Source organism: Lepisma saccharinum, chromosome 8 (assembly GCF_977018435.1).
Source record: "Lepisma saccharinum chromosome 8, izLepSacc3.1, whole genome shotgun sequence".
Classification (NCBI taxonomy): domain Eukaryota; kingdom Metazoa; phylum Arthropoda; class Insecta; order Zygentoma; family Lepismatidae; genus Lepisma; species Lepisma saccharinum.
This window is the reverse complement of record NC_139236.1, coordinates 91,916,888-91,930,559: the sequence shown is the minus strand read 5'-3', so window position 1 is coordinate 91,930,559 and position 13,672 is coordinate 91,916,888. Positions and strand designations below refer to the sequence as shown.

Here is a 13,672-nt window from a genome sequence, read left to right as displayed (position 1 = left end):
TATAAAACAACAATAGTCTTTTATTTTGGGGAATGAGTTATGCAGTACTAGATAAATACAGAAAAACTGTCTTTTCTTTGTTTTATTAATTTCAGTGGCCACTGACACCATCCTCGTTGGAACGAAATAACAGTTTCGCAGATAACGTTAGTCCCAGTTTCTCTGTATTCAATAGTCTTTTAGCTTAAATTGCTACATAATTTTGCAAAATCCTTATTTGGTTATGAAGCAGTAACTTCAATTAATTTTATTGGAGTGGTTAGCACATCGTGCTACGACACTACAGGTCTCAGGTTCGAATCCCGGCTTGAACATGGATGTTTGTGACGATGTTTCATCATCCCGGTGGAAGCACATAGTGGTTTCGGTTCCCACTTTAAACTGTAGGTCCAGTCCAGATTAACCTTACTGTGCATAAAGTGGACTTAAAACACCAAATCAATTGAATTCAATCCAATCAATTTCATCATGTCATCACTCATCCTCATCTTTGCAAATTAGCCAAAAGTGGCACAAAAAGCAAATCAATCCACTCTTTTTAAAACCAATAGCTACACACCTGGTGGAGGCACATAGTGGTTTAGTTGAGTCCCGATTAGCCTTTGTGTGTATAAAATGGACTTAGAAAATAAACTCAATCAGATATAAGGTTTTGGTGCTAATCAAGGGGGACACCCCAGTCTGGCACCCTCGACAGTCACCTGGGTCACCCTACCCTTGTCTGTACATCACAGTGCCATGTAGAACTTTCTTGTTCTTCTTCGTGGAGGAAACTGTTGATATTTACAGTCTGCTCCTTCTAGACAATACATCAATGTATGTAAAAATTATGCACAAACTAATTTCTTAACAACTATAATGTTTTATTCAATTTTACACACTTACATATAATAAATAAATTAAGACCATTGTGAATAAATAATTAAATAAATAAATAATTTCACACACGAGCACTCACTCAATCCACATAGCTCAATTTGAGAGCTGAGAGTTTGTAGCACCAATTAACTTCTGAATTGTTGCCTTACTGATTTGCGAATAGATTACAAACTTCAGTTATTATCGGTGTTGCAATTTTTCTCAATATTTTATGAACTTCAGTTCTTTTGGACACAAATATACTGCTGGAATTGTTGGTAGGAACATTATTCTTATAGTGAAAGTCACCAGTGTACATAGAGAAATTCCTAGAACTCTTGACTCAAATATAACTCATTCATTACAATTTCATATAAACATTGCATTCAGTTCAAACATAAATACTCCATGACGTATGATCATTTGACGTCATGCCAACTGTACACACAAAGTTTTACAAGTGACTCATACCTAACTTAAAGCATAAAATTTAGTGTTGCACTTCTGAAAGTAGATTTGATACTTATATCTCCTATAAATTATTTGTTGCTCGTTCACAAAAGTAAATAATAAGTTTTTTTGATTTCAGATTATGGCAATGTACAGCTAATTATTTCATACCTTCTTATATTCCTTACATTGCAAATAGCCTTAAACAACTTAAGTTTAATGTGCACATTTTAGAAGACTTTTTGATCTAAGGGATTGTTAATTTGATTACTCCACAATCTCTGATTTTTACTGAAAAGTTTTGCATTATCAAACATTCACTCATTAAAATTAATCATTTCTGTGCAAAGAAATTAACAATACTGCTTATAAAAGTTCAGGAACTAACATGAACACAACTATTGAAGACTCCTAAATGCACATGACTCAATGAGGGAATAATTTTACGAATCTGGTCATACCTTCATTATTCATATAAGTTAGAAGCATAGTGAAATGTGTGGCATTCACAATTAATGTACCGTACTATTTCTTTACCAGCTATTGGATGTGAATGGTTGTCTCAGGAGAAACATGGTACCCTTTTATTTTATATCCACACACGTCAAATTAAAGAGCCAATTTTAGTTAATATTATGAAATAGTTACTATTCAATGTTTCCTATTATTCCTTGTTTTCTTTTGAAACTCTGTACCTAATTTAATTTTAAAACAAAATTATTTCAAGGTACATTTTACTGTGTGCTCAGAAGGTAATTGATGAACGTAGATTCTCACATGTGAGAATAAATGTTTTACATTGCATTGAAAAATAATTTTCTCTCATAATGAGTCTCATGATACCCCGCAACCATCCACCAGTCATCAAACTCAATAAGCTAGAAAATATTTATGCATAGCAGTACATAACTTGAGTTTCCACATGTAATTACTTGCCCATTTTCAGCCTTCAGATGGGCATGGGTAAATTTTCAGTAATATGCACAAACGGAGAAACAAACTTCCCCATAATATGATGTGATATGTGTACAACCAAAGTACACTAAAAATTTTTACCTGGCCTGTGGTGTTTACAATTATACATGGCATCTTCTCCACCCTGCATTTATGTGATAAACATTTGAAGCTTGGCATAAGGTTAATAAATGTCAGGGCAATTCTTCTGATCTGTCCTGATGAAGTAAGCTCTGTTTATGTCATTCTTGTCGAGCACAGAATATGCTTTTTGCATCACGTCCAATGGCGGAACTCTCTCACGGGCTAATATCCACACGTTACCTATTGAGGAACAAATAATAAAAAAACTTACTGCTAAAACTTAAGTATCACATTGAAACGAATTCATATATTGTTATAATAACAAGGTTACAGCTTTGATCAGTGGTGGAGACACATTTTGCAGTGGTTCGGATATTGCTTTAAACTGTAGGTCCAGCCCCAATTTACCTATCTGAGCAAGAAGTGAAGTCAGACAAGCTTTGATACATTTGTGAAGGACTTCATGCATGTATGCTAGATTCTATAGTAGGATCCATGACCTCACACTAGACGGGGCTTCGAGATAGAACCAGTGAAGAGAGCTTGCTAATGAAACATGTTTTATGGTACGGAAGCTTACTTAGGTCACACTTTCTGTTAATAGACAATAATGTTTTTAGTATTCCATTTCATACACATACATTATTGATTTACTATTTAATAGATATAGGCAGGGGTAGAAAAATACAGGGTGCCTGATCGCCATGGTGCCTGAAAGTTTTCACCTGGTGCATGAATTTTTCAAATTCAGTTCTAGAAAATATGTATATATATTTTTTTATATTTCGAGTTCACTTATGGAAATTTCCATTACTTTTTTTAAATAATATAACGAGTACAAAATTTGTTTTTCTGCATCATTAAATCAGAATATTAAACCTACCATAATCAATTTTTGCACTGTTGCTAGCCCAATTTTAAAATCTGCGGTGATATGGTAGAGTCAGCCATATATTGGAATGTATGCTGTTACCGGTAGAACCTTCTTTCGGAAGGGCACTCCAGTGCAAGACTTAATTACTTTTTATTCAGTCTTGTATTAATTAATAAATTAAATGTTTTACAATCATATTTCAAAATGTGTACTTTATGCTATTTGGATTAATGGCTTTCTTAGACCTAATTTGAAAATAAAAATCCTGGCACCTGAATAATTTTTAGTATTTTCTACCCGTGGATATAAGTGTGTTAATTCCTTTTTATTAAAAATTAGACATTAATGTAATTGATCAATCTCATATCATGGTGCAATTTGTACTTGAGTTAGGTTTCTTTACTGTTTGGCACAAACAGGAGATGTACTATGTAGAAATGTTATCGAAAAATACAGGCCTGACCACAACTTGAACCTGGGTCTATGGCATTCTGAGCCATTGATCTACCAATTGAGCTACCGAGCCAGCCTTCGTCTCGACTCATGTTTCGCTCTTGCTGTTGTGCCTGCATGGAATTGTCTATCAGTGCTACCTCAACGGGATCTGTTGCCTTTGGGGCACAGTTGATGTCAACAGTGGCCTAGCTTTTCCCACGTAGAGATGTAGAGGCCATTGATCCACTGCAATCCTTCAAGAATTACCTTGATTTTTTTTTAAAATTAACAGATTTCGATGTTCATGAAATATAAAATTCATCCAAGCGTGTGGAAAACACGAGATATTTGATCCCAAAGTATGGCCACCTAAGGAAAAACCTGCCTTCTGGGAGTACTTTTGTCACTTTTTATTAGTAAAAACTGGTTGTATGCACACTCAAACAGCTAATGAACATGTGGAAAAGATCTCACCATCAAACTTAGCAGCACTCCTAACTGAACAAGAATGCAGAAAATGTTTGGAAAAATAGTACAGCCGTGGTGCAGGACACATTTAGCGTATGCACAGTGTCTCATTAGCAGAAACGTTTTAAAGTGTTTATATAACATATTTTGGAGATTGAAGTCAACAGGACATGAAATTTCTTTTTACTTCAGTTGTCCCAAACTTCTGCTGAACCTGATGTTACCCATATGATGCAGGTATTATCCCAACTCTCAGTCCATTAGTGGCACAAGAGTTGTATAGTTAAGTCTATTGTTTGCAAGGGCTTTTCAGCACTTAACAACAGTTCACAGTGGTAAATTTACTTCTAATCAGTTCAAATTCATATCTTTAGAAATTTTAAAACCGGAATTTGTTTTTGGTTTACTATCATCCTGGGCCACATAAAATGTCTTTGTTACTGGCTAGTTTTTGTCATATTTCTTATATTGGTTTCTGGATTAGTGCAGGGTGGCAGCCATTTTGCATTCCTGCTCTTGAGACCTATGCCTAGTAATATCTTCTATTATCTTTTTATTCTCTGTGATCATAACTTCCTGTAAGTTCATGTGTTGGTTGTCTAGGATATGGAGACCCTCCTCCTCCCCAACCCTTCTCTCTCTGAGAATGATCAGCAGTTCTTTTGTCTTGCATAATGATTAAAGTGAATTATGTGGCATTAGGGATACCTATGGTCTTCCCAAAATTTGATGCTATGTCACATGAATATTGTCATACTCGCATCGTCTACTTCACCATAGAAGCAAGCAAGAAAGCTCTGGCATGCTAGCAAAACATGCAGAGGAATTGACTTATATCAACAGGGATAGAGCAAGCAAGCTTTGGCATTGGTGGTGGCTGGTTTGTTAATGAGGTTATTTTTCACACACACACACACACACATACACACATGTGTACTGCCATCTATAGCTGTGACAGGTGGGCAATTGAGTTGTACCATATCAAAATTGGTAAATTTAAGCTTAAATTTGCACAATTAAGTGAATTTCAGGAACTGACTTGGATTGGTCCTTTAATTCATTTTTGCATATGGTAAAGGTAAGGTAGCCCAAGTAACCAAAAGTGGTTGGCCCAACGTTGGGCTAACCATACTAAAAATGGTTGGCCAAATGTAAGAACATACCGTTGGGCAATGGTAATTTTGGCTGCTGTTCCAATGTGTGTTTTTTACATTGGGCAAGCATACTGAAAACTAAAGTATAGAAAGGTTTGTCTTATGCAGTGGCGGTCCCTCCATGGAACAGAGGGAACAGGCTGTTCCCTCCTACTTACTGCGCTTTGGGCTATTTAAATTATTTATATTAACATAATAAGAACACTTTTCTCTCGAAATCAACGTTTCCAAAAGTAACGCTGAAGAAAATCTTTCACCGTGGCTGGACGTTTGTTGACGTCATCTACCCCCAACGCATCATGGTTCTCACCCCATGCTCTACCATGGTCTCTTAGTATCATGCCCTCTACTGTCTGAAGCCGAGTATTTCCGACCACGCCCGAAGATAAACGATCCCCACGGCACCACGGAAGCTGAACACTCTAGCTGTTCCCTCAGAGAGATATTGCGGATTCGCTTTTCTTCCAGTTTTTGCTATGTGCTGAAGTTTAATCGTGTCACAAGTGATACATTTGAGTGTAGAAAGTCTATAACTTCCTAATCTCGTTGAGAACTTGCGTCTGACATTAATAACGAACTGGAAAAATCTTCTACAGTCTAAGCGTCTGCTAAATGCCTTGGCTAAACGCTGTGAAATAGCTTCCGAGGGAACAGCTCACATCCACCTGTTCCACCAGCCCCAAGACCAAAGTTTCAAGGCATGCAGTGGCAGGACAAGAAGCGAATGTTGCGAGTGTTGTATGATCGACCGGCTGAGGACGAAAGCCTTTAGTTCATTCAACTTTGCAGAAAATACAACAAACCAACACATATTCTAACTGAATTAAAAACTAAAACGAAATCATACACAGGGCATTTTCAAACGAATTACTACAACTCTGTAAAATTATTAACTGGATATTCTTCCAGTGGCAAATTATATTGTTGTCCTTGTTTGATCCTGAGAAGGGAGTCTGGAACAGGTCGGGTTTTGTCACATTAACAACTTCTACTAACAGGGTGGCTACTCACTGGGAATTTCTTGAATTCCGGGAATTATGCGTGAATTATTGGCTCCGGGAATTGTGCGTGAATTCTGCTTGAAATTTTCTCTGTAGACATGAAAAATTGCAACTTTTTAAAATCCCAATTCCATTGAATTTATACATATTTATTAATGACCTGAAACAAGTTTTTCACAGTTTAGGTTTTATTTTTATTGAGGAAGGTAAATAAAGCTGCGTGGAAAATAAAACAGAATTATCTCAATCCATTTGCTTTGTTAGTGTTCTTTGAAGAACAATCCATCTGATAGACTGAAGATTATTGCAAGATAAAATATCTTGAAGTTGATTAGGTAAATTTAAAATTCTTATAGAATTAACAATTTTTCGTAGATTACTATTTCCCATAACATATGTGACTTGTGTTTGTAGATGTATTTATAGTCCCGAGTAGCAGTGGCGTGCCCAGGATTTTTGTAAGGGAGGGGTTACCTATACTTTTTCTCGGTAGTCCGCCCTCATTTTGTCATATTTTCCTACCATTGACGTTCTTTTCTTAGGAATATTGGGCCAAAGGGGGGGGGGGGGGTATAACCTACCAACCCCCCCTTGGGCACGCCACTGCTGAGTAGCTATGTGAAATGACAAATGTAAACTCCGCACCTTAAATTATATATATGTACTGTCCAAGTGAATTAGAATTATTGGATTCATTGGAATCGCACAAACCATATATTGTTAATATAAGTATTTGTTTGTGTGTATGTGTGTGGGTGGTGAGAGACTGTAAAACCTTAGTTGGAAATAGAGAAAACATCTGCTTGAATTTTTGTAAAGTTCGCTTTGAAAACCGGGAATTATACTTGAATTTTACTATGGTCCTACAGTAGCCACCCTGACTAATCTAGCGAACGTCATGAAAAACTCCACCATCTGTGTGCCATTATTGGATTGAGAAAGTTTGAATTACAAGAATACTCAACTCTATGAAAAAACGTCAACTTAATCTACGAATAAAGAAATGAAACAGGTCATGACAAAATATTATTTTCTTTCTCTGATGACTCATAAATTTATATTATCAAATTTTTCTTTGTTGCGGATCAACAATTTTATTTTTAATGTTTTCTTTATATTATATCACATTTGCTTTAAAATTATTATTGTCATATAATTTTTAACGTGCCTCATGTTTGTCACTTCTGACATTTCAATAAGGGTTGAATTTTACTTGATCTATTGTATTATATTAAGACACCCATGCGATGGGGAGCAAGTGCAGGTGACCTGTTCCCCTGCGTGATTTATCACCGCACACCACTGGTCTTATGATATATATATATAATTTATTGTGAGGCAAAATATATACTTTAGTGCAAATTATTTGTGTTAAATAAATAAATAAAAGTGTCAATCTTACTTTAAACTGTAGGACTAGTCTCGATTAGTTGTTCTGTTCGTAAAGTGGCTTTTAACTTTTTTGTCCAGGAACAAATTTTAATCTGCAATTTTCAGCAACTATTTAAAAAAATAAAGATTGCCCATATTTTAAAAACATGTTTTGTACAATCCTTTTTTTGAAGTTAAGTAAAACTTAAAACATAATTTTAGATTGGCAAGGTACTCCCTACATCCCTTCTAGCAGACACAAAGACTTAAAGTTCCTCATTCATATTGCACCCTGTCATATAGACACATTTAGGGGATGTGTGGATAGGACCTCGCACATTCTCGATCTCTGCCATTTTGAAGGTAATGTGATGATCACCACACTCTGACTGCCTTTACCCCAAGGGTTGTCCCCAGGTATTTGAGGCTGTGAGAACACACAAGCCTGGAAAAGTTCTCACTTTACCTCGCCATCCTGGAAAGTGAATCCGGGTCTCCTGCATGGCAGTCAAATACCATACCAACCAGACCATTGCAGCTCATATATGCATATGCAGTCCATAAAATCATCCTGATACTTAGAAAATAATCTCTGGAACCATTTGTCCCCCTTCTATCTTCAAAGATTTTTTTCAAATATCTACCTGTTTGAGTTCATTTCTAATTTTACATTCTTATTGGTCATGTTATCTCAAAACTTTTTCAAGTTGGAAGTCAAATTCTTCTACCTCATGCTTTTAGATAGAAATACATTATCGCTCTTAAAGTGAATAACATTTAAGACATTCATACTTACGTGTACTAAAAAAGCTGCTGAAACTAGTGCATGACCACACAACGGAATAGTTTCCATAATCTGTATCCAGGACCCAGTATGGAGCATCCACTGATACTGAAAAATATATATAATGAAAGTAGTGAATAATCAAAAGTCGTAAATTCTTTGCAGTTTGCCACAGTGCACATTGTGGTCTAAATTAAGTGAAAAAACACAAATTCGATATAAGGGAAATGCTGTTCAATATCCATCCTAGATAGGCATAATATTTTTTTATCAATTAATCCTCCTTCGCTGATAGTGTCATGACATTTATTTATTTTTTGTTTTACTTATTTTGGGATATTGTTCATTGTGGTGTTTATATATGAGGCTGAGACAAATGCAAACCTTAATTTGTTTTATTCTTTTCTCGCATATTCATTCACTGAAAAATTATATAGTGTTGAAGCTGCCAGAGGGCCTGAAGTCTCAGGTCTCCAATGATGCAAGTGCTTAGTCGAGCCGCCATTTTTAAAATGAGAAAATGGCATTTTGCAGCCCAGGTGACCAGTGATGTAGTTTTTCCAGATGTTTTGCTGTAAGCAACAGCTGAAACCTCATGTAAATTTGAGCTCTCTTCTTACCTTTTTCATTCTTAATAGGGAGTGCAATGTATTTTCCAGCATAAGGTGTACAACAGTTTCTTGTCACATGGTCAATGTTTCTTCGGTGAAATTGAGATACTCTGAGGTTTAATAACTAAAATTAACACAAAGTCAACAAATTTTTAGAGGCAAAAATAGCAAACATTTTGGGTAGAAAAATATACAAAATACCAATCATGTTAAACCTTAAATAGTGTCACTATCATTCAACTGTAAATAAACGTGTTAGCTGATATTTTGCAAACTATCATTTAAATTATTGACAAAATTCAGCTACAAGACTATAAAAAATATTGTAATGGTTTATTTTCACTGGAAGAACAGTTACTGAAATGATTATAGTTTCATTAACACACACTAAAAACATTTCCATAGTAGGTTCACATATACAGTATCAGAAACAGAAAAATGTATATTTACAAATAATTTCTTATTTGCTTTAATGAAACTGTTGAAATATTTTACAGGGCCATTTACTAGGAAAAAAACTTCCTATAAAAAAATGTATCTATGTGTATGGTGACAAAAACCATACAAGCAATTTTAAGCATGTTTTTTTTTTCCTTTAAATAAAAAGAATCAATTTAAATTTTAAAAAATCATCAAAAATATATTTTTTTTAAAAAATCATCAAAAATATATATTTTTAAAAAATCATGATTTTTATCCACCCTGGCTTTAGGTCATGTTATGTCATTTAAGTGTATTTATGATAAGCATGAGCAACATAATGGGTATATTACCTGCATGGACGTCTGCAGGATTTTTTCCAGGGAGGGGCAAGGAAGGTATTTTTTTCCAGGGGGGGCCCTACATGGCATATTTTCCCCAATAATAGTGTTCATCCCTCAAAAAACATTGCTTAAATTTGAATTTATCATGTTCATGCAATAATTAACCCACATTATTGTGGCTGAAATTAAATTATATGTGTGAAATATGTAATTTTTGGTTGACTTTCGTTTTCCAGGGGGGGGCACGGCCCCCCCTTGCCCCCCCTTCCGGACGCCCATGATTACCTGGTAGTGTTGGAAATTTCACACTTAATTTAGCCTCATCTAGCCTTCCCACTGGTCTGATTTCCCCTTCTATGGTAGATCTGATTCCTGTTCTGAAATTGCAAAAAGGAAAATTTAGCTATGTTAATCATGATGAAATTAAAAGTAATGCTGTGCATGCTGTTTTCAATTCCCAAAAACTTTTAATATTGCTATTTTACACAGTCTTAAATTTTATTTTTCCTGGATCTTGTTTTGTTTGTTTTTGTTAAAATCCTCCATTGCCTATTCTATCTATTATATCGCAAGACTTATAAACAGAATGAAATGTAATGTCAGTAACAATTTATTAATGAATTATAGAAGATTAGACATGACTTGGTTGCCTTCACCTCACAACAACAGGTAATGAATCAGCAATGGTGTCCATGTGACTCGTTGGCAGGAATGCTCTATAAGAATTCAGAGCAAATGTTCAAAAACTTTAACTGTCACAGTTGAATTAATTGTATTAAATTATTAACATCATATGTGTATGGAGAGTCTGTAACTTCATAACAAAGCCAATAGTTCCAAATTGGATAAGATACACAAACGTTTCCTCCATGGGACAAATCAAGAGGTGGCAATTTGAATGTTATGGGAGTCGAACATTTGATTGTTCTCTTAATTTCAGAACAAGTTTTTTTTGGGTTTGATCAGTTGTTTTCAAATTGATGCCCCAAAACGATTTTACAGTTTCAATGAGTCTCTAACTTTGCAACATGATAGTATATTCAACACTCAAACATTTCTGCCAGTTTTCACATGAAGATACATATGGCGAAACTAATGGTGATGTTTTGAAATTCTTGGTGCTATCATAGGGAGACTTCATTGGTGGTTCCTCGTAAATTTCAAATAGGAAAATGTTTCAAGTTTACATCTTGTTGGAATTTCTTAATTTCAAGCAACTTTTGTAGCAAAACATTTTTTCTAAAGGGCCATATCATATCTGAAAATTGATGTCGAATTTCTTTGCATGTTTAAATTCGTAACAAACTTCTACTCTGTCTGAAAAAAGGATTCTGATATCTAGTCCCATTCTCTATGCTTTTACAAATGCATCTTAAACTGTTCGTACCTCCATCTCTTACAGAATTATAGAAGGCTTATCAGGGGATATGTGAATGGTAACGAAACAGTACACACCTTAATGTAGGACTTTTCTCCATCATTAGTTGTGTTTGATGGGAACACCACCATTGTGGACAACAACCATCACTTTTCTGCGGGATCCTCTGCCAAGTACGTTTTGTTGGTGATGCTTTCCCTGTGGCCTTTCTTGTGTGTATAGCTTCACAATGGCATGCACAATCGTGTTTCCAACTGATAATTCATTGTAGTGACATTGTTTCACAATTCTGTTATAGCTGTACTGTACATGGAAGAGGGCTATTTTATATCCTTCTCAATAACTGATTACTTTCGGGTACATTGTACTGCTACAATCTTCTATTCCTAGTGCAGTGGTTAGCACAGTGCAGTACGATGCAAGTGTTTCACTTTGGAATCTGCTTGGGCATAGCTGCTCTTTGTGAGTGTCCCCTCATCAATTTCATCATATCATCATTCAACCTCCCTCATTGGCGCCATTATCCAAAAGTGGCAGTGTGGCAGAAAAGCAACTCTAATTAACAAAAATCAAATTATATTCCTCTCTTGCATTCACACACAGACTGATGTACCACTTGCAGCCAAATATGTTATCTCATGCACGTGCAGTTCTGGTGGTGATCTACTTCATTAACATATACCCTGATCATCTTTCTGTACAGTAATATTAAAAATGGGGAAAAAATGGGCCCCAATTTGAATATGGTAACCTATACCAAAAAATGTTTTGTACAAAAGTTGCTAGAGATTGAGATATATCAAACAATATCACTGAAGCCACTTTATCATTAAAAAAATTCAAGGTATCTCCCTAGGATAGCACACATGCATTCAGTCAGATTCCTGACTCTTAACTCGCCTCATTTTAGGTGAGGTAACAGCAAATTTGTGTGATTTGTTGCAAAACTGTTAGACTGTTTGATAGTTTCAGACTCCCTGTGTGTACATGAATAAAATTTACCAAATTACATTTGTGCTAAACCATCCATCTTTGTCATCATGCATATTTATCAACTAGTTCTAAAATTGGCAATAAATCGGGCTTCAGCAGTTTTTCATTCATCTTAATTTCATTTATTCACCATTCTCAGCCTTAATAGGTACTGCAAACTCCAGACTTTCCAATTTTACATCTTACGCTTCATGTCTGGAACCACCTAATTTAATGTTATAAATTCATCGGTGCTTGTTCATTCCATTTCTTAGGGGTGTAAGAGGTGACCCTTAGTAGTGGTATTTGTGGTAGGGACAGGACCAGAAAGTATGAACCCCCCTCAAGCAGATTTGGCTATACTTAAAACAAGCTCAACATGCCCATATGAGCTTTTTGCTCAAGTGTGGAATCTTGTCTAATCCAAGATTTTTGTAAAAAATGCCCCTCAGAAAGTATGAACCCCCTCAGATTGATTTGCCTATACTTATAAAAGGCACTTCTGTGAGATTGTTGTCCATAAATTTGTTAAAAATTTGATATTTTTTTTGGCCATACTTAAAACTAGGCCACACCCACCTATACACACCTACACCCACCCACACCCACCCACACATATTTACTTCCGGTCCACTTCCGGTCCACTTCCGGTCCACTTCCGGTCTACTTCCGGTCCACTTCCGGTCTACTTCCGGTCCACTTCCGGTCCACTTCCGGTTTGCCTACTTCCGGTCCACTTCCGGTCCACTTGTGGCCAAGTTGTGGCCTATTTCTGCTTTTTTTATCCAGCATAGAGTTTTGATTTGAATCCCAAGAAATTGTATATAAATACCAATGATAAAAATATCAACACACACACACACATACACACACACACACACACACAAAGCACAGTGTTGAACCCAGCTGATATTTTTATCCAGCATAGAGTTTTGATTTGAACCCCAAGAAATTGTATATAAATACCAAAGCCAAAAATATTAAGTGTATACACACATACACACACACACACACACACAAAGCACAGTGTTGAACCCAGCTGATATTTTTATCCAGCATAGAGTTTTGATTTGAATCCCAAGAAATTGTATATAAATACCAAAGCCAAAAATATTAAGTGTATACACACATACACACACACACACACACACACACAAAACACAGTGTTGAACCCAGCTGATATTTTTATCCAGCATAGAGTTTTGATTTGAATCCCAAGAAATTGTATATAAATACCAAAGCCAAAAATATTAAGTGTATACACACATACACACACACACACACACACAAAGCACAGTGTTGAACCCAGCTGATATTTTTATCCAGCATAGAGTTTTGATTTGAATCCCAAGAAATTGTATATAAATACCAAAGCCAAAAATATTAAGTGTATACACACATACACACACACACACACACACACAAAGCACAGTGTTGAACCCAACTGATATTTTTATCCAGCATAGAGTTTTGATTTGAACCCCAAGAAATTGTATATAATAAACAACAACAAA

The 13,672-nt window shown here is 35.6% G+C and overlaps 1 protein-coding gene across 1 annotated transcript in view; it reads right to left on the bottom strand.

Annotated features, from left to right (window-relative positions):
* Nucleotides 1-848: 848 nt before the first annotated feature.
* The window catches only part of LOC145991649 (apolipoprotein D-like), a 39,271-nt gene continuing 26,447 nt past the window's right edge, over nucleotides 849-13,672 (bottom strand). The window contains exons 4-6 of the mRNA XM_083127709.1: nucleotides 10,094-10,185; nucleotides 8,446-8,541; nucleotides 849-2,586 (exon numbers count right to left, since the gene is read on the bottom strand). Of these exons, the coding sequence (XP_082983835.1) occupies nucleotides 2,447-2,586; nucleotides 8,446-8,541; nucleotides 10,094-10,185 (328 nt within the window). The 3' untranslated portion in view covers nucleotides 849-2,446. The remainder of the gene's footprint in view (nucleotides 2,587-8,445; nucleotides 8,542-10,093; nucleotides 10,186-13,672) is intronic.